Source organism: Schistocerca serialis, chromosome 1 (assembly GCF_023864345.2).
Source record: "Schistocerca serialis cubense isolate TAMUIC-IGC-003099 chromosome 1, iqSchSeri2.2, whole genome shotgun sequence".
Classification (NCBI taxonomy): Eukaryota; Metazoa; Arthropoda; class Insecta; order Orthoptera; family Acrididae; genus Schistocerca; species Schistocerca serialis.
Genome location: NC_064638.1, coordinates 673,970,189 through 673,992,812, shown reverse-complemented (window position 1 = coordinate 673,992,812; position 22,624 = coordinate 673,970,189). Strand labels below are relative to the sequence as shown.

General features: G+C 39.5%; 1 protein-coding gene across 1 annotated transcript in view; it reads left to right on the top strand.

Moving 5' to 3' along the window:
- The window catches only part of LOC126423201 (retinoid-inducible serine carboxypeptidase-like), a 123,037-nt gene that overhangs the window by 59,019 nt on the left and 41,394 nt on the right, over window positions 1-22,624 (top strand). The window contains exons 8-9 of the mRNA XM_050087248.1: window positions 12,287-12,364; window positions 12,464-12,618. Coding sequence (XP_049943205.1) covers window positions 12,287-12,364; window positions 12,464-12,618 — 233 coding nt within the window. The remainder of the gene's footprint in view (window positions 1-12,286; window positions 12,365-12,463; window positions 12,619-22,624) is intronic.

Below are 22,624 nucleotides of genomic sequence, written 5' to 3'. Positions count from 1 at the left end.
TGTGTTAAGATAAAGTTAGTTAGGTGAGTGAGGAATGAGGTAGTGTGTTTTATATCTGAAGGACACTGGGAAAGTTAGTGTTCAATAGTGGTAAGACAATGGGCATGGGGGGGGGGGGGGCTGGTGTACAGGAAGATGGCATCAACAGTGACAATTACGGATCCAGGGCGTAAAGGGTTGGGTGGTGGAGAGACAGCAACTGGTTGGTTTGTTTGATGTGGAAGGCTAGGTTATGGAAAATTGGTTGGAGGTGTTGGTCAATGATGGCCAAAATCCTTTGTGTGGAGGCACTATAACCAGCTACAACGGGGCATCCAGGGATGTTGGGTTTATGAATTTTGGAGAGCATGCAGAATATGGGTGTGCGGGGCCTCACAGGGGTGAGGAGGGAAATGGATTCAGGGGAGAGGTTCTGGAAAAGTCCTAAGGCTTTCAATAGGGATCTGGTAGTCACTGTGTTCAAATACGACAGTGGTGGGGCTGTCACTAATCTCGTAGGGATATGAGGCCGAGGCTTATTTTGAGATGCTCAGCTTGTGGACTATGGGCAGCAGTTATTGCATTCAACTATTTGCTGCTCTGAATTAACATATGTTGTTTCTAGCTACTATCTGTAATAAACTCAAATAGGAGAGAGAATATGAACACTTATTTCTTTCAATAATAGTGAAAGAACTAGCTGCTAGTCAAAAACAACAGAGTAATTAATTGCTAAATCACAGAATACACAGAGTGTCCACATCACAATATGGAATAAGTGTGAGGCAGTGCACCAAGCAACAGGTGCATACACTATTTGACATTCAGTAGTGATCAGCTGACTGCACATGTGAAGCACAGAATATCATGTAGTTGCAACACTAGCCCCCCACCGAGAAGCAGAGCATCATCAGCATCCACCAGACATCTAAGAATCTTGAAGGAAAATGTACATGATGACCAGATCATGTTTGGTGACGCGGTTAAGGCAGGAGGCAGCCAGTTGTTTCGAGATGACAGTGGAGGTGGGTGACAGCTAGGGAGTAGTGAGTGAATCTTCTAACATAAATGCTGCTTTATGCAGTTGATAGAAATTGTGTGCCATTTCCCAATGATCAAAATGCCCAACATCTTGTCATGATGGATCGGAACATAGTGGCAGCTGGTATAAGGAGGCATAAGTGCTTGTCTGATGCCACCTCTGCACAACATGATGTGAGTACTGTTAGACAATTCCTTGTGCACAAATGTTGGTTATGAGCCATGGCATGATTCTGGCTGGGGTCAAATTTGCAAAATGTACTCACTCAGCTGCACTATGAAATCTGGCAGATGTGAATCATCTGCCATCAAGGCATATATGTTAACAAATTCCCCTGCCAGCCACAGTCTCTCACTGTATACTGTTTTCATTGTACCTGTCTATAAATTAGTGGGACATCTTTATGGTGAGTAGCAATCTATCCTATGCCTTATATTGTTGTTATTCCAACCTGGAGTTTCCGTTGTTTGCTCTGTCATCTTTGGCGTATGCATACTTATCTGTGACAGATTCATTTCCATAATTTTATAGCAATGCCTTGTACTTTTACTCACATTTAAAGTTAGTTTCCATGATACAGAAAAAATACTTCTAACAGTAGCGTATACTGTGCACAGAATAGCGAAGCCTTTAATGCTTTGCTTCCCACATGTCTCTTACAAATTATTTGACTTGGTACCGGCAGCACTAATTCAGATTACTTGGCTCGTTGCTGGCCATTCTTGACATTATCAGGAGATTATAGATGGTTAAGTTTTATTAATCTCATCATTAGTTCTCATAAGTTCACAACTCTGTTCCCCCTACTTTCATGAAATTTCAAAGATATATGCATGCAAATAAATAAAAAATTTGTTTGTTTCATATAACTGTTTATTTGCATTGTCTTTGGTACTTAGTATTTCTCTTTCACATGATATGCAGCAAAACAGTCTCCAAGGTGTACTGCAACTCCACAAGACTTCCACATGAAGTCTCTTTTTTCGGCTTATGTGTCTGGAAAGTCTGTCAAGTGGATCATGATGAGACAAACACGATGTAGTGGCAACCTCCAAGTTTTTCTTTTATTCATGAATCAGATACTTTCAATAAAAAATTGTGAAATTGAAGACTCTTGTGTTCTGTATTGAAATATTGCCATGTACGGAATGCATTAAATAATATGCAATTAAAGAGGTACATGCAAACCTTTTTTGACCATTTTGTAGTTTTTCTGTATGTAGGGTAATAACTCAAATATTGGTCTGCCCAATCCACTCCTTTCACATATTTGTTGTAGCCTAATATTCTTTCACATTTTTTTATTGTGTAGTTGGTTTTTCTACATTTTCTTTGAGTCTCAGTCAAAGTGGCATTATGTATTGTAGAGATTATTCATATCATTTTAGTTTTCAAAGCTCTCCATAACTGTGCAACTACTTCACCTTTCCATTGATGACAAGCTTCAAACACATTGACTTTTGTGCACTTTAATTTTTCTGTAAATCCTATATTTTGCCGTATAATTCCACAAACTTGAATTTTCTTTTCAAGTAACTTCTCTGCAAGTTCTACACTGTTATAATAATTATCCACGTAGAGGTGATGCCACTTTCCATAAGAAGGTGTCAATAGGTCCATCACTGTTTTTGCTAAAGGCTGTCCAGTGCTTTAATATATCTTGAATGAGGAAATGCTTCCTGTACTCAAATCACACAGCATCTGAATGAGTATGCCATATTTCATAACTTTTGACAGATTGTAAACTTTAAGATTTGACCATCAACACCACGATATTCATTCATCAATTGAGATGTTTTGACTTAGATTAAAAGTTTCTTTAATTTTTTGGAAAAATGATCAATTACAAATTGAACTTTGAAAAGTCAGTTGGCATTATACAGTTTATTGTTGTTTTCAGAAAAATGTAAAAATGATAACATTCATCTGAATCGGTTGCGGGACATCATTTTGCAAAATATCGGTGTGTCTATCAATGGATTCGTTGTCCAATAATCATCAATCCTTGATTTTTTTTACCATTCCCATAAGGACAGCAAGCCCAAACCATTTTCTAAGTTTGGGCCCCATAATGTCGACAAATTTGGCAATTTTTTATCCAGTTTCCTTCTATTGCAATTTTGACTGTAATACTTGTTGGTTTCATTGCTAACATATTCAAATAGATGGTTCCCAATATATAATTCTATGATATCCTTGACACTCTGTGTATCTTTGGGAAATATGTTTGGACCCAGAGATCCTTCAAATTTATTATTGGTCCTCGGTAAATCAAAGTCTGACCACTGTGCACTGTTTTCTCCATCTGAGTCATCAAAATCAATTGGCAACTGTAGCGTTCACTGAATTATTCTTGAACATATTTCACTATCTTTCAATGATTCTGCTTCACTATAATTTTTTTGATATCCAATGCCTTCTTCCCAGTCAGCCAAGTCATCCAGAATGTCATACAAGACGTCCATGCATTCATAAATAATTGTATCGTCTCTTTTGTCTGCCATGATAAAAGGGCACAAGTACTTATAAAAACAAAACAAAAACTTGTTACCTGAATAAAACACCAACAGAATGCAAAAGATACTAAAGTGCTGCCGCTGGCCACTGCGCGATACTGTGATCGCGACAACACTGGGGCATCGCCAGCCACTGAGCAATACTATGCACAATACACCACTGTGGTGTCGCTGGCCATTGATCACTATTTTGCGCACTACACCGCTGAGGTGTCACCAAATGCCATAGTGTTAATACCAAGTACTTAAAACACATGACTGGCCATTAAAATTGCAATGCCATGAAGGCAGCATACATCAGATTGATATGAATCATACTACATACTTTGATATGCAAATGATAAACCTTCCAGCAAAACTGCACGAAGTACATAGGAGTAAGAACTCATGGATCTGAAAACAATTTTTGTCAAACTTTTTTCTTCATTTTATGATGATTCTGATCTTTAGTCCATCAGAAGCATCTGTTTTCCTAAACTAGTAAAAGTTTTACTACTTAAGGAGAACAGACATGTTGATCATAACCTTAAAAATCAAACTTAGTAATAAAATGAAGAAAGAAAAAATTATGATCAGACTATTTGGATTCTACCAGTTCTTAAATAATGGGTCACTATATACTTCCATGTGACTGGCCACATTTCGTCATATAAGTGAAGATTACACAGTGGGTTTCTCATTGAAAAACCATATTTGAATACTGATTGATTATGAGAAAGTCATGTTATGCATCTCGTAAGATGGAAACTGTTCACTAGCACCTCTTATCATTCAACAGTGGTAGAATCATGAACAAGCCTGCAGTTTATCATTTTGCAATATCTGTGTTCACTTGGTCTGGATCCCATGACTGTCAAGTGAGTACAGAAACTGATGGGTTCAAGAGGACCATATTCAGTGCCATCAGTATCTCAGAGGCCCTATATGACTATCTCCTAAGAGGACAACACATTGTTTGTTCTGCTGTGCAGGACTGTACAGCCATACTGTGTACCATGAACCAGGGGACTGGCTTGTGTGCACTAAGGTAACTATGCACAGAAACAATGCAATGATGTCTGGAGCACCACAGACTGTCAGAATGGTGACCGTTGTTGTGGCCCCCCTCAACATGGCAGTGGAGAGGGGTTTGCCAACATAGGTGCACCCAGTGACAACACTGGACAAAGGAGTGGCACCAAATAACCTTTTCAGATGTGTCCCTGTACTGTATGTAGCATCACAATGGACATACCCACGTTTGGAGGTTATTAGGTGAACAAACATTGCACAGATGCATTCGTCATTTTCATATCGGCAAGCACCTGGCATAATGGTATGGGGTACCATAGGGTACACTTATGTGTACAGCCAGTAATTTTGACAGCAGCTACTACATTTCTAATGTGTGAAGGCCAGTGGCTGTGAAGTATCTTTCCCATAGCATTATCTTTCAGGCAGGATACCACTTACCAGCCGCTATACTCGATGAACTTGGGCACAGAGTTGTGGCAGCATGAAATTTCAGGCCCATATGTGTCATCTGAGATCAGTCTGACTCAATACTAAGTCGGATTAGAGCCATTGTTGCTGCCAGAGGTGGCAGTTCTATGTCATAAATTTTGTCCCCATGCATCGCCAAATCACCTACAAATCTTATGATGTATTCTTCCTATTACATTCTATATACACAATATTAAAATTCTTTTATTTGCTAAGCATTGTGGCATTGCAATTTTAATGACTAGCTGTGTATGTATGCATTCACATTAAATTTTCCTATTTCATTAATTAGAGGATGTGATGCTGTGATGATCATAGTAATGTAAAGGGATTTGTGGGCATTTGTTGCATTGAAGTACTTCACACACCTCAGTTGTTGGAATTTACACACAACTCATCATATCCCTTTACTTACATTGCACATTAGAGGAAGCATGCTGTTTGAAACAATGCAAGATGCCAAAGTTTGTCGGTATGCTGAATGCAATCAGTGTTTCAATTAAACTTGATAAATTAAGATAACCAAATAAAAACAATAACTATTTTCAGTACACTTAATTTGAGCCACCTCAAATTTCATCCCATAAGTTTATATGAAAATAGTATAGATGTTTCTTTGGGTTATAAAATTTTATTATTTGTATTTTTAAATGATTTCATGGTACCCTTGAAAAAACATTTGAATCAATTTAAAATAAGCATTCTGTGAGGGACTCCCTCCATAATAACGTGAATTTAATGTATATCTGGAATTGACTGCAAGCTAATAGTTATATTATTTACAGAAGTGACATGATTCAGAAGACAGATGGGAAGCACACCATTTCTGTTCATGGTATTCATTTGATAAGTCTGATGTATTATACTGACAGTTGCAAAGTGTGTTGATGTTATGTATAAAAAAGATTATTCAAATTTTGACTATTGTATTTACTGGAACATTATATCTCTACTCTCAAGAAGAGAACATGAAGACCATCTTTAGACACAGCAAAGAAGCTTTTAAGTTCAGTACAATTTGTTTCCATTGCAGCTATGTGGATTGTGAGGCAACTACGAGGGCTATCCACAAAGTACATTACGTTTTGGAATTAAAAATAAATAAAGTATTGGAAATTTTTTTTATTATATACAGATGAAAGCCACACGTAAATACTACTTTTATACATAGTTGCCATTTAAATTAAGGCACTTATCGTAGCGATGGACGAGCTTGGAAATTCCTTCGTCGTAAAATTTGGCCGCCTGCGCCTTCAACCACGTGGTTACCTCTTCTTGAAGCTGTGAATCGTCATGAAAACGTTGCATAGCCAATCACTTCTTCATTGCTGGGAATAAGTGTAAGTCACTCGGTGCCAGGTCGGGACTGTACGGCGGATGAGGAAACAACTCCCACTTAAAAGATTCGAGAACTTCACGAGTGGCATTTGCCATGTGGGCCCGGGCGTTGTCGTGAATCAGCAAGATCTTTGAGCCAAACTTTCCCCTGCGCTTGTTTTGTATTGCTCTTCTGAGGTTGTGCAGAGTTTGGCAATACCTTTTAGAGTTTATTGTAGTGCCTCTTTCCAGGAAATCCACAATAATCACACCTTTTCTGTCCCAAAAGAGGTAACCACGTGGTTGAAGACGCAGGCGGCCGAATTTTACGATGAAGGAATTTCCAAGCTTGTCCATTGCTATGATAAGTGCCTTAATTTAAATGGCAACTATGTAGAAAAGTAGTATTTAAGTGTGGCTTTCATCTGTATATAATAAAAAAAATTTCCAATACTTTATTTATTTTTAATTCCAAAACGTAATGTACTTTGTGGGTAGCCCTCATATATTGTGGGGGCCTCATATGAAATAAATACACTAACTCAGTAAAATGGAAGATACTTTAAAAATCAGAAATTAATAAATAATTTCACAAATTTTAATTGCAAGCCTTATAGGCTTCACAGGACTAGCAGTAAAACTACTCTTACTTAGATGCAACACTACAAAACACTCTCAAGTCATTAAAATGCAATGAAACATATACAGTCTGATGATTTTTTGTTATTTATTGCAGTTAAGTTCTACAGGATTCACATCTACCAAATTACTTAATACCAACATACGAGAACGCCAAAACTATTGTGGTTGATTAATGAATAATTATTTTGCTGACCTGAGAGAAACATATGTTCAAGTTTCAAAAATTTGCAATACAATGATTTGGTATTGGGTGAACTGTTCTATGAGCTACCTCATTAACTTTCATGCAAAGGACATAAATATCTGTGTTCTGTATTGCCTTGCCACCATACTCATTATATACAAGCAGTGCTGTTGTAGCCTAATCAGAGAGCTCCCTAAATTGTAATGTATGGTATTCAAATCTTTTCTATTATTCAGTTTAAGACTGTCATAGATTTGAAGAGCCTCTCCTTAGAACTGGTTAGTTAGTCAGAGCAAGCTTACCATCAAATGTGAGATTTTGAAAAATGCTCATCAGAAACAGATCAGGTGATCTGAAAACACAATGAATAGAATTAAAATAGCCTCATGTATTTTTATTACTAGAATGTAACATGTACTATCTTCTTTAAACTGTGGATTGTTCATTTCAGCAGTTAGTCTGCTACTGGGCAGACAGAAAGAGGAGGAAATTAGAAAATAACTAGTAACCAAAGAAAATTTGAAACGATACTTTACTTACAGCAGCAAAAAACAGAATGAAACTATTATACCAACAGTCAGGTCCTGGGGGAAGGGGGAAGAGAAAAGAAATGAACAGCATTTTACTCTCCCCCCTTGCTTAAATATATTTTTTCTATCATTCTCATTTCCAATAGACCACAGTTGGCTAGGTTTTCATTATGACTACAAAAATGTTTCAATATAATAATTTGTTCAGATTAATGCTTAGTACATTGCTTTAGCATGACTTATAAGTATAATAATTTATGTGATATAAGATCAAAATGTGCATTCATCATTACCAGTATACTGTGAATGCAGGTTCATTGATTATGGCTATGCATGAACTTAAGAAGAGGAATGTTGTATCTTTCAGCTGTTTCTGCCCATAGTCAAGAAAGTCAGTGTTTCTGTTACTTTTCCTTTTTTCCTTAGTGGATGGCCCTTCCTTTTCCATTCTGCCTTATTCAACTTTTTGTGGTTTGCTGGTTCTGCTTGTGGACTCAAGGACAACATCAAACATATTGGCAGCAGGCTTGGCCAACCTGTAGATGGATACCTTTTCCTGGTCAGAATGCACTCTGCACCCACTTGTAATTTTCTAGAATTACTTGCCATTTTAAAACTGTTTTCATGATACTTTATTTTCTGAAAACTATCAAAGAAATTTGGAAAGTGATTTGCCAATACATCCTTAAAAAAACCAGTTTTTTGGGAATTTTCTTTTTTTTCATTTTTCGACATAATCCACTTCTAACTCTATACAATTTTCAAAGTACTGCTCCAATTTTTTTAAGCCATCCAGAAAGTAATATTTGTGAAGGTCTGTAAAGTATGCATCTGTCGGGCGATGACCTAGGGTTGTTGGGTTGTTTTTGGGGAAGGAGATCAGACAGCGAGGTCATCGGTCTCATCGGATTAGGTAAGGATGGGAAAGGAAGTCAGCCGTGCGCTTTCAGAGGAACCATCCCGACATTTTCCTGGAGTGATTTAGGGAAATCACGGAAAACCTAAATCAGGATGGTCAGACATGGGATTGAACCGTCGTCCTCCCAAATGGCGATGACCTCATTTCTACATCTACATCTACATCTACATGACTACTCTGCAATTCACATTTAAGTGCTTGGCAGAGGGTTCATCGAACCACAATCGTACTATCTCTCTACCATTCCACTCCCAAACAGCGTGCGGGAAAAACGAACACCTAAACCTTTCTGTTCGAGCTCTGATTTCTCTTATTTTATTTTGATGATCATTCCTACCTATGTAGGTTGGGCTCAACAAACTATTTTCGCATTCGGAAGAGAAAGTTGGTGACTGAAATTTAGTAAATAGATCTCGCCGCGACGAAGAACATCTTTGCTTTAATGACTTCCATCCCAACTCGCGTATCATATCTGTCACACTCTCTCCCCTATTATGTGATAATACAAAATGAGATTCCCTTTTTTGCACCCTTTCGATGTCCTCCGTCAACCCAACCTGGTAAGGATCCCACACCGTGCAGTAATATTCTAACAGAGGATGAACGAGTGTAGTGTAAGCTGTCTCTTTAGTGGACTTGTTGCATCTTTTAAGTGTCCTGCCAATGAAACGCAACCTTTGGCTCGCCTTCCCCACAATATTATCTATGTTGTCTTTCCAACTGAAGTTGTTCGTAATTTTAACACCCAGGTACTTAGTTGAATTGACAGCCTTGAGAATTGTACTATTTATCAAGTAATCGAATTCCAACAGATTTCTTTTAGAACTCATGTGGATCACCTCACACTTTTCGTTATTTAGCGTCAACTGCCACCTGCCACACCATACAGCAATCTTTTCTAAATCGCTTTGCAACTGATACTGGTCTTCAGTTGACCTTACTAGACGGTAAATTACAGCATCATCTGCGAACAACCTAAGAGAACTGCTCAGATTGTCACCCAGGTTATTTATATAGATCAGGAACAGCAGAGGTCCCAGGACGCTTCCCTGGGGAACACCTGATATCACTTCAGTTTTACTCGATGATTTGCCATCTATTACTACGAACTGCGACCTTCCTGACAGGAAATCACATATCCAGTCGCACAACTGAGACAATACCCCATAGGCCCGCAGCTTGATTAGAAGTCGCTTGTGAGGAACGGTGTCAAATGCTTTCTGGAAATCCAGAAATATGGAATCAACTTGAGATCCCCTGTTGATAGCGGCCATTATTTCATGCGAATAAAGAGCTAGCTGTGTTGCACAGGAACGATGTTTTCTGAAACCATGCTGATTACGTATCAATAGATCATTCCCTTCGAGGTGATTCATAATGTTTGAATACAGTATATGCTCCAAAACCCTACTGCAAACCGACGTCAATGATATAGGTTTGTAGTTAGATGGATTACTCCTACTACCCTTCTTAAACACTGGTGCGACCTGCACAATTTTCCAGTCTGTAGGTACAGATCTATCAGTGAGCGAGCGGTTGTATGTAATTGTTAAGTAGGGAGCTATTGTATCAGCGTAATCTGAAAGGGCATGTATTATCACCCGTCAAGCCATTTTTTCTAATTTGAAAATAAAAAAACAATTAATGCAGTTGATGTTGCAATAATTTGAACTTTAATTCCAAAATTTTGGGGATCAAAACTGCAGAGGGGAAAAGTGGGGGGGGGGGGGGGGGGGGGGGGGGTGCTGTGCTCATTGTCTTGATGGAAGAGACATTTTTTTCCGAAAGAGGACATTTTTCCTCAATTTCTTCACTCAACCAGTGCAATAATGACACACAATATTCCCCTGTTATTGTTTGTCCCTTTTTCAGCTGATCATCATAGATGGTTGCACACACATCCCAAAAAACCGTGGCCATCACCTTGCTGACCCATTTCACCATATTTGCCTTCTTCAGAGCCCAATATCCTTCAAAACACCACTATTTTGACTGTTCTTTAGCCTCTGGAGTGTAGAAGTGTATCCATGTTCTGTCCACAGTTACATATTATCACAGAAACCCAGCAAAATTTTAATGGAAAAGTGCCAAAACAGTCTCAATATCTTTACTGGCAGAAGTAAAGCTGTGAGGACAGGGCATGAGTCGTGCTTGGGTAGCTCAGATGGTAGAGCACTTGCCCATGAAAGGCAAAGGTCCCGAGTTTGAGTCTCGGTCCGGCACACAGTTTTAATCTGCCAGGAAGTTTCAATTATGTTTATTGTCCACTGAGAGCAAAGGCAACACCCACCTTGCCGAGATTTTTTTCACACATTATTTGTTATGCAAAATTGATAAAAAAAGTGCCTTGCAGTATGCTTGTGGCCTCAACTATTTCACATACTTTGATTTGTTGATCACTCGAAATCATATCGTTGATTTTGTCAATCATTTCAGAGGTCGTCAGTTCCTCTGGATGTTCTGACTGTTGTTCACCTTTTGTGGATGTATGGCTACATATAAACTCATTGATTCAAATGTAAACACTTTACCCAGATGTAAACAGTTTACCCAGTTGCAACAATGGAACAGATATCCAGTTTTGGTCTGTTTCAGTGTTAAACCTTTTAAATAGAAATGTTCAACCACTGCTAAAACTCACTTTTTTTCCATGTTACAAAATAAATATAAGCTTGTTGCTTCAGTCGAGGGACAATGAGACCATGTGATGGATATGGCCGCAACTTTACCGTCCCTCTAGCAACAGATGTCGCTTACTATCAGCAAACCATTCCAATAGGGACTTACTGAATGACCCTCAGATTTAAGAGAGAGAGTGGACACTGAACACTTTCTGAGCTTCCCACATTGGAAGAAAAACTTAACTGTTCTCTGACTACAAAGTTCCAAAATATACACCACCACAACATTTCTGCCTCAGAGAGCTCCAAACTTGCCTCCTGCACCCCACCAGGGCTGCCCACCAACTCCTCAATTTTACAAGCTACTCATAGCTCCATTCCATTATATTTTTATGTCATGCAGACATTTCAACCAATCAGCCTCCATAGCAGAAAGTACGCACTGTGAATGGCCACTTCTTGTTACTACTCATAGTACTACTGTAATGTTCTGCTGCCTGCTGCGACTTTCAGGAGTTTGTTTCCCAGTGGGTACTAGAAAATGCCAGCCATTCTTTGGGAAATTCTTTCATTTGAATACTGTCAGGTCAGACCAGGCCACCAACCTTTAGCAGATTGGGGGAACTCAGCTTTTTATTTTCAGGCTGGAGAATAGCCACAGCACCATAGACACTGGAAAACTAGCATTGCTGACAGTGAACAAAAGAAAGCAGCATTAGCCAACAGGTGCAGACCAAAATGATATGTTACAAAATGACCAATTACTCAGAAAGTAACTCCTCAATTTAGCTTCAGTTCATAGTAAAATGTCAATTATGGCATTAATGAACAGTGACAAACAACAATAAGAACTGCGTTGAAATTTTCTGTGAGGTTTTCAAGGACACTGATTAAGGAAACTTTTGAAATGAAATAGTTACTTAATTATGATTATATGCTTATTTATGTGCCATAATTTACTTAAAACATTAATATTTGCAAACACTTGGAAATTATGGTACCAGCATTATGATCCTGCAAAAATTTTCAGTTCCTTTTTCTTTTTTTTTTTCAGTTGAATCACTTCTCAATGAGACTGACATCTCTGTGGTAGTATTCACTGGCAATCTAGATCTCATTGTTGACACACCAGGTAAATAAATCTAAAAATAGTGATTTCAAGTGCAGTGATATTTTGTAAATTGAATTAAATGTTCACGAGAGAAAATGACTAAGATGCATCCTCATATAGGTACACTGAAATGGGTAGAAAATTTAAAGTGGGCTGGTGCTCAAAGGTGGAAGGAATCAAATCGTTCACCCATAACGGTTAACAGTATCATTGAAGGATACTACAAGAAATACAGCAACTTCGCATTTTACTGGATTACACGTTCTGGCCATATGGTGAGTAATGCATATTTCATGTCTACAGAATGCCAAAAAATATCATTTTAAAGGAATTAATATAAAATAATGTAACTTAGCGATACACATCTGTTAGTCCCCCAAATTCATGGACTGCTGAATCAAATTACAGAGCTACTGTTCCTATATTTCTACATAAAGAGATCAGATCAATAACAATTAATGTGGATGTACTTTACTTTCACTATGTGAACACCAAAAAAATGCCCATCATCTGCAACAATACTGCTGCTTTCCAAAACAGAGCAACAATTAGCATTTTCAACTACTTTTGTCAGGATGACTTCTGAAAACATCAGTGATGTGAAACCCAACCTGCAATTTTTTCACATGACATCCTGAAAATCAAGGATCAAGGTAGTCAGGTAGCTGCAGCAATAACTCAGTACCATACTTAAGCTTATTACAAAAAGTATGATGGTACAGTATATCAAGCAATATTTCTGACTGCACTGAGGATTTCTTGATAGGTAGACTGCAGCTTGTTATTCACAGATGATACAGTTATCTATAATGAAGAACAGTCTGAAAGAAGCAGCACAAATAGTGAGATCTTGATAAGATTTCAAAGTGATGCAAAGATTGTCTTGCTTTAAATATCCAAAAATGTAAAGCTGCACATTTCACAGAAAAAAAAATTGTATTTTCCTTCAACTACAACATCAGAGAGCCACAGTTGAAATAGGTCAACTCATTCAAGTACCTGGATGGTAACAGTTGATAGGGACATGAAATGGAATGCAATCCATCTACAAAGGAGAGTGCTTACAAATCACCCTTGCAACCCATCCTACAATATTGCTCAAGTACGTTGGACCTGTACCAAATAGTACTAACAGGGGATGTTGAACATATACAGAGAAGGGCAGCATGAATGGCCACAGATTTGTTCAACACATCAGACAGTGTCATGAAGATGCAGAACAAACTGAACTGGCAGACATTTGAAGAACTGAGAAAGCCAACTTACAGAGCTTCAAAAACCATCTTTTTATGATGAGTCTAGGAATGTAGAAATATACAGCAACTGCCATAGGGATCATGAGGACAAATTAGATTAACAGCATGCACAGAGGTGTTTAAGCAGCCATTCTTCCTGCACTCCATATATGCATGAAATGAAAAGAAGCTCTAATAACTGGTGCAATGAGAGGAACACTCTGCTATCCACTTCACAATGGTTTGCAGAATATGAATGTAGATGTAGGTGACAGTGTGGTGGTGTTAAATCTGGAGATGCACTTGTATGACAAACATTTCCTTGCTCGGCTTTTTATTTAAAAAAAAATGTTCCATACAAAATGTACATATGAACTGACTGCTTAATGCCTCCTACTGAAGAATCAGTTTTCAGTTGGTAAAGATGGTGAAAATGTAAACTTAAAACCAACATTTTGACCAAATTGCAATGACCTTCCTCAAAGCAAGACAATGACATGACAAAACACCCAGAAGAATTTTAACCATAAAACTTAATAAACATTGGGCATGTATATCTAGACCATCTTTGCTGAAACCATAGACGCAATTTTATTTTTATAAAGACTTAAAGACCATCTGAGACATGTGAAATATTAAATAACCAATTCCTGAACATTAGCAACAACCTTTCTTCTCAAATTGGTGTTCCAGTGCTCTACCTCATCAAACCTAGAGTTATTACCCAAAATATTGTTTCTTTCTCCAGTAATACAAGGTGAAATTTACAGTATTATAAAACAGAAAGTAAATTCACACTCATGTGGTTCTGAAGGTATATCAAATTACCTTCTCAAATAAATTTGCCATCATTTGTCTTAACCCTTATCAGATATAATAAACTCCTCATCATCATTGGACCAATTCCCTAACATTTTCAAGGCATCAAAAGTTGTTCCTCTCTCTAATAAAGAAGAAAGGAGTTATGTTAATAACTACATTCATCACAATCTTATAGCAAATATCCAACATTTTTGAGAAATCAGTATATAAACATGTTATTAAGTTTGTAGATAATATCTGTTTTGAGCCCTCATTAGTTTCGCTTTCAAAATGGGAAATCAGAAAATGGGGCCCTATATTAATTTCTAAATGAAATTTATACTGCACTCAGTGCCATGAAGCAAACAACAGAAGTATTCCGTGCTGTCACAAAGATCTTCAGTCTCATAAGTCATGAGTTATTTATGTATAATCTGCCACAATATAGAATTTTCTGTGAAATGTTATGACTCCTTTAGGTCATATCTCTCAGACGGAGTATAAAGAGTTTTAATCACCTCAAAACTATGGCAGCATACAGTCAAAGGAGCAAGTCATAAGGCAAGGCATTTCTCAGGATTCCACACCTGGTCCACTTCTGTTTAGTGTATTTACCAATGATATCCCCCAAAGCATTCAAAAAGATCTACCAATAATAAACATGCAATTCTGGAGCTCGGTATCCTACCAATGCCTCATATTTACATTCATAAAACAGTGCATTTTATTCATGAAAATTTGTACACACATAAAAAAACTTTTGCATCACCTCAGTTCTGAGAGTTATGGAACTTGCACAGAAAATTGGAATAGAGATCAACATTAAATCATTTCCGCCCTTTTTATTGCTCATGGAAACCACACATTGCATGTTGTACTACCATACAGCAAGACCTTCAGATGTGCTGGTCCAGATTGCTGTGCACACCGGTACCTCTAATACCCAGTAGCATGTCCTTTTGCATTGATGCATGTCTGTATTTGTCATGGCATACTATCCCCAAGTTCATCAAGGCACTGTTGGTCCAGATTGTCCCACTCCTCAACGGTGATTCGGCGTACAACCCTTAGAGTGGTGGGTGGGTCATGTCGTCCATAAACAGCCCTTTTTAATCAATCCCAGGCATGTTTGATAGATTCCATGTCTGGAGAATATTCTGGCCACTCTAGTCAAGCGATGTCATTATCCTGAAGGAAGTCATTCACAATGTGCACAATAGGGGCGTGAATTGACATCCTTGAAGACAAATGCCTCACCAATGTACTGCCAATATGGTTGCACTGTCAGTCAGAGGATGGCTTTGAACTTACTGCTGATGAGTGACAATGAATCCATGAGAGGGACCATAGTGAAGAGCAAGACAACATTGAAGCTTACTAATAAGTCAGACTCATTGAGTTGAACTGCCTTCAGTCTATTAATAAGTCACCAGCATCGTGAATATGATGTGAACACTTATCCACACAAGGTCTCAGTAAAGACACAAATGTCTAGCTGAGTAATATGTTGGAGCACTGATATTGCTCACAACAGGATGTAATGGAAGACCTTCTTTGTGTATTTTTGGAGACCATATAACCATGTTGGAACAGAGCTGTGTGGTCTTAATCATTTCACAACTTCTTGTGGAAGGAAGAAGAGTTCAGCAATGCTGTCATTTTCTTTTTCCAGTCTTCCTTTACACTCATTCACTCAACAAGGTATAAATTTTCTGGTCATAGATGTCACATGGTAACTGCACAGTCACAGTTCCCTTATCTGCTGTAAGGACCACCATGTGAGGATCTGCACATAGCTTACATAGTGCAGCCCTTTTCATCAAGGACATGTTACTCTTGTGAGGTGGAGCTGTAGTACACATGTGACATGTTTCACATCTGATTTCTCCTACAGCATCACTGGAAAGAGGTGTAACAGCTTCTTCAACAGCACTTCAGGCGAAGGCACTTGATTCAGCAGATCTTAAACCAAAAATCTTCTGGGAATAAGTGGATACTTTTGTTGTGTGGCCCAAAGGTGAAGAAGAAGTGTCATACTTTATGCAGCATCTGAATTCTATCCATAAGAATATCAGGTTCGTGATGGAAGTGGACAAGGACAGCTGATTGCCATTTCTGGATGTTTTAGTGAAACTGTAAGTGAATGGATCATTGGAGCATTCCATTTACTGTGAGCCCACACAGGGCTGTATTTGCAGCATCTAGCTGCCAGCACCCCTCACAAACTATGGGCATCCTTCAAACGTTGCTGTACTGGGCACAAGTTGTGTCTGGTGGAGACAGCCTTGGAGTGAAGCTGGAACACCTACAACCAGTGTTCAAAGATAATGGATATTCTCCAAATCATATCAGCACAGCTGTAGGGAAGAAGAAATGAGACTACACACAAGAACAAGAGGAGAAGGAGCAGTTTAAGTTCATGGCATTCCTCCAGTACGTCAGTAATATTTCGTCAAAATTTGGCAGCACCTCAAAAAAACATCATCTCAAAGTAATCTTTCACCCACCTACAAAGACTTGCGTTCTTCTCAATTCAGTGAAGGATATATGGGATTGCAGAAGGCTGGAATCTACAGAATACCTTGTCACAATATTAACGGAAAGTTGCTACACACCATATAGTGGAGATGCTGAGTCACAGATAGGCACAACAAAAAGACTCTTACAATTATAGCTTTCTGCCCTTAAGGCCTTCGTCACCAATAGAGATACACACACACACACACACACACACACACACACATACACACACACATGACTGCAGTCTCAGGCAACTGACACCACAATGCGAGCAGCAGTACCAGTTCATGATCGGAGTGGCAACTGACTGGGGGTAAGGAGGAGGCTGGAGTGGGGAGGGGGAGGGATAGTATGGTGGGGGTGGTAGACAGTGAAGAGCTGTAGGTTAGACTGAGGGCGGGGGAGAGGTGGGAAGGGGAGGGGGAGTAGCAGAAAAGGAGAGAAATAAAAAGACTGGGTGTGGTGGTGGAATGACTGTTGTGTAGTGCTGGAATGGGAAAAGGGAAGGGGCTGGATGGGTGATAATAGTGACTAATGAAGGTGGAGGCAAGGATGGTTATGAGAATGTAAGATGTATTGCAGCAAAAGTTCCCACCTGCACAATTCAGAAAAGCTGGTGTTAGTGGGAAGGATCCATATGGCACAGGCTGTGAAGCAGTCATTGAAATGAAGAATGTCGTATTCAGTGGCATGCTCAGCAACAGGATAGTCCAGTTGTTTCTTAGCCAAAGTTTGTCAGTCTCCATTCATGTGGACAGACAGCTTGTTGGTTGTCATGCATGCACAGAATGCAGGACAGTGGTTGCAGCTTAGCTTGTAGGCCACATGACTGATTTCAGAGGTAGCCCTGCCTTTTATGGGATAGGTGATGTTAGCGACCAGACTGGAGTAGGTGGTGGGAGGATGTATGGAACAGGTCTTGCACCTAGGTCTATTACAGGGGTATAAGCCCCATGAGTTAAGGGATTGGGAGCAGGGGTTATGTAAGGATGGATGAGTGTATTGTGTAGATTCAGTGGACAGTGGAATACCACTGTGGGAGGGGTGGTAAGGATAGTGGGCAGTATATTTCTCATTTCAGGGCACAACGAGAGTAATCAAGACCTTGGCAGAGAATCTAATTCAGTTGCTCCAGTCCTGTGTGATTCTGAGTTATGAGGGGAATGCTCCTCTGTGGGCAGATGGTGGGACTTTGGGAGGTGGTGAGAGACTGGAAAGATAAGGCACAGGAGATTTGTTTTTGTATAAGGCTGGGAGGATAATTACTGTCTGTGAAGGCTTCAGTGAGACCTTTGGTATATTTGAACAGGAACTGCTCATCACTGCAGATGCAATGACTACGGGTGGCTAGGCTGTATGGAAGGGACTTCTTGGTATGGAATGGGTGGCAGCTGTTGAAGTGGAGGTATTGCTGATGGTTAGTAGGTCTGATATGGACAGAGGTTCTGATGTAGCCATCTTTGAGGTGGAGGTCAACATCTAGGAAGGTGGCTTGTTGGGTTGAGTAGGACCAGGTGAAGCAAAGGGGGAGAAATTGTTGAGGTTATGGAGGAATGTGGGTAGGATATCCTCTCCTTATATCCAGATAGCAAAGATGTCATCAGTGAACCTGAACCAGGTGAGGGGTTTAGGATTCTGTGTTTTTAAGGAAGGATTCCTCTAGATGGCCCATGAGTGGGTGAGGATACAATTGGTCATGGCGACTAGGAAGGGGGTTGTTGGTTTGGGATCTGCTGGGCACTGGGAAAGATAGTGTCCAATGGCGGACATCTTTAATTTATTAAAAAAGAAAAGAAAAAGAAAAAAAATTACATTTTATGACCAATGACATGTCAAGTGACATTTAATTTTATTAATTGTGACAACTGAATTTTAACTCTGCGAGTGCACATTCTGACAGAGAGTGCTCATGTAGTATCACATTATGCATGCGCCTGGGTGCCATACATGGAGCAGTATTCAAAGATAGCATATAACTCAACAGAAGACACTCATATAACAGCAGCTGCCTTTTTGCAAGCATCTTTGTGCCTATTTTCAGTGTAAAGATAGTGACGTTAACTAGCTACCCCCATTGCAAAATACTCACCTGAAGACAGTTGTCAACCAAAATATCATGGCAGGAAGTTAATGTTATTTGTCTGAGATCCTGAAACTTCAAACAATAAGCTTAAAATTGAATAGCGAAGGAGTCAAAAAAAGTTAAAGCATTTTTTTTCAGAAGAACTTCTTTACACAAGTAGATGAATTTTGAATGCTAATCTCAAATAACAACTAAATATTCTCTTATGTACTCATCTTTGAGGTGGTGGTCACCATCAAGGAAAGTGGCTTGCTGGTTTTAGAAGGACCAGGTGAAGCAAATGGGGCAGAAGGTGTTAAGTTTCTGGAGGAAAGTGGACACAGTGTCCTCATCCTCAGTCCAGATCACAAAGTCTAGACCAATGAATCTGAAACAGGTGAGGGGCTTGAGATTCTTAGTGGTTAGGAAGGTTTCCTCTAGATGGCCAATGAACAGGTTGGCATTATCCTATGCAAACTTTTCATGGGCAGTCTAGAGGATTTTTTTCCAACCACCCAGAATCCTAAGCCACACCACTTCGATAGCTGCCACCCATTCCATACCAAGAAGTCCCTTCCACAAAACCTAGCCATCGTATCTGCAATCAATTATACCAAAGGTCTCACTGAGGCCTCCACAGCCCATAATTATCCTCTCAAACTTGTTCAGATTTCCCATGCGTTATCTGTCCAGTCACCCAGCATCTCCAACCCCCCCCCCCCCACCCCCCTCAATCAAAGTCCCACTCTCTGGCTACAGAGGAGCATTCCCCTTGTGACTCAGGACCCAGGACTGGAGCAATTGAATTACGTTCTATGTTTCTGTTAGTGTTTCAACTACCTCTTGATGTGTGCTGAAATGAGAAATATCCTACCCACTATCCTTCCCATCCTCCCACAGTGGTAATCCTCCACCCACCAAACCTACACAATATCCTCACCCATCCATCCCTGCTCCACCCCATCAAATGCTTGCCTCATGGATCATATCCCTGTAACAGATCTAGATGCAGGACCTGTCACATACATACTCCCACCACAAACCCACTCCAGTATGGTCACAAGCATCACCTATCCCATCCAAGTCAGGGCTACCAGTGAAACTAGTCATGTAATCTAAAGCTCTCTGACTGCATGAGTGACCACTGACAAACTGTGGCCAAGAGATAGCAGGACTACCCAGTTGCTGAGCACATTGTTCAACAAAATATCCTTCACTTTAAAGACTAATTCACAGCCTGCACTATCTGGATCCTTCCTACGAACACAAGCTTCGCTGAATGGCAAAGGTGGGAACTCTCCCTCCAATATATTCTACGTTCCTGTAACCCCCCTGGCCTCAACCTTCATTAGTCACTGTCCTTCACTCACCTAGCCCTTTCGCTGCTCCAGCTCCAGCACTGCATGGACTTCTAGTCCACCAGTACATCACAGTCATTTAACTTCTCTTTTTTTCATTTCCTGCCCCCTCCCCCCCCTCCCCCCTCCCCCCACCCCCCACCCCCAATCTAATATCCTACTTGCACCTAGCTACCCTCCCTGTCTCCACCATACTCCATATGCTTCCACAAGCAGCACTTGACTGTCCCCCACTCCTACTCTGCATACCTCCCCCTCACCACCCCAGACTCCTCCTTACCTCTACCACCTAGATTGCTTCTCCAATCGCTTGCAGTTGCTTGCAGTCTGGCCTTGGCAGCCAGAGACCGTGGTCATGTGTGTGTGAGCTGTGCTTGCTTGATCACTGATATACAATACTTCAAATGTTCAAGAATGGATGTATTTCAATCACACCATTTTCTTTGCACAAGTTAGAAATTGATCACATTCACAAGCACCTATTTCTAATAGAAATTCTTTACCCTTCCTTTTGAATTGCAGAATTTGAAAATAACATGCTTTTACCATTTTGGATAGATACAATGAAATTATATTGCATCTTTCTTTTTTCCCAGTCTTATGCTTCTGGCATATCATATTGTTGCTAATTGCCACAGTTCTCCTTGATGTGCAAAATACACTAAAAAAATTTGGCAAAGTCATAATTTTAAGTTTTATAAAGCTAGGTTTAAAATGAACTATGGATGCCATTCTGCATGTTAACCTCTTACTTCCTTCTTATATAATTTAAAATATTGGTTGCATTCTTTTGGTGACCTTACAAAACACTAACATTTGTTATATACATACTTATTAAGACATCATAAGCAACCATGACAGTTTATTTAATCTTATCCTCATTGTTACAAAGAATGTCAGCACATTAGTGTGAGGTCTCATTTCAATTGATAAACTCTATAAGTGACTAATCTGATTGCTTTCTGGGTCCAGAGAAAACCAACTACAACTGTTAACATCTGAAAACTCACCATAGTTACAGTGCACTGATGATGTGATGCAAATCATGTAAAGATGATGTTGATAGCAAATGTGGTTAAATTTCAGTGTGGCAGAGGTGACAACAAACCATTGTGTATTCCTTTGATTGGTAGAGTGTCTTTTATATCCAATTTTTAATGTGTTAATATACATTTAGCATATGAAGTATGTCTGTATCAAGAATCCATGTGCAGACTTTTGTCTCCCAGTCATTAATCATTTCAGTTTGACTATGTCTCTAAAAACAACAATCAGTTCTCATAGCCTATTGTTTATTGCATACCCTGTGAATAAGAGACCATCCTTATTCCCAGTGGTCCCAGGATATCCATTTACTCAGACAAACAAATTTTCTGTGATATAATTTGTCATTCTGACAGTGTAGCCTCCATTTGATTTGGTAAAGCTTCCATTTGCCTTACCTACTGATACCAATTTTGCAATGAGGAGATGAAAGTGTACCTGAAATGCTTGGATAATTTAAACCGTAAACCTGCAAGGAAGATAACATAATTTTTGTGAAACATGGTTGGGTAAATTTAGAGACCCTATATTTCAAGATTATAGAACAACTGTTATGCTCTTGTAGGGATCATAAGAAAAAGGTTACGAAAGATTGAGGTGGATAAAGATGCATTTAGACAGTCATTATTCCCTCACTCAGTATGTGAATGACATAGGAAAGAAAGTTGATAACATTGTTGCAGTGCACACTTCCCCACGCACTATACATCTTCATGTGCATGCATACTCCACAAGTGACTGTTTCTTGTATGGCAGAGGGTACCCTGTACCACAACTAGGTGTTTCCTTTCCTGTTCTGCTCACAGAGAGAGAAAGGGAAGAACAACTGTCTATATTCCTCTGTATAAGCAATTTCTTGTATCTTATTTTCATGGTCCCTATGCAAAATGTATGTTGGTGGCAGTAGGAACATTATGCAGTCAGCTTCACATGCCAGTTCTCTAAACTTTCTCAGTAGTTTTCTTCAAAATCAATATCTTCTTCCCTCCAGGGATTCCCAGTTGAGCTCCCAAAGCATATCCTTAATGCTTGCATGCTGATCAAACCTACCAGTAACAAATTTATCAGCTTGCCGGCCGGCCGGAGTGGCTGTGCGGTTCAAGGCACTGCAGTCTGGAACTGAGCGACCGCTACAGTCACAGGTTCGAATCCTGCCTCGGGCATGGATGTGTGTGATGTCCTTGGGTTAGTTAGGTTTAATTAGTTCTAACTTCTAGGTGACTGATGACCTCAGAAGTTAAATTGCATAGTGCTCAGAGCC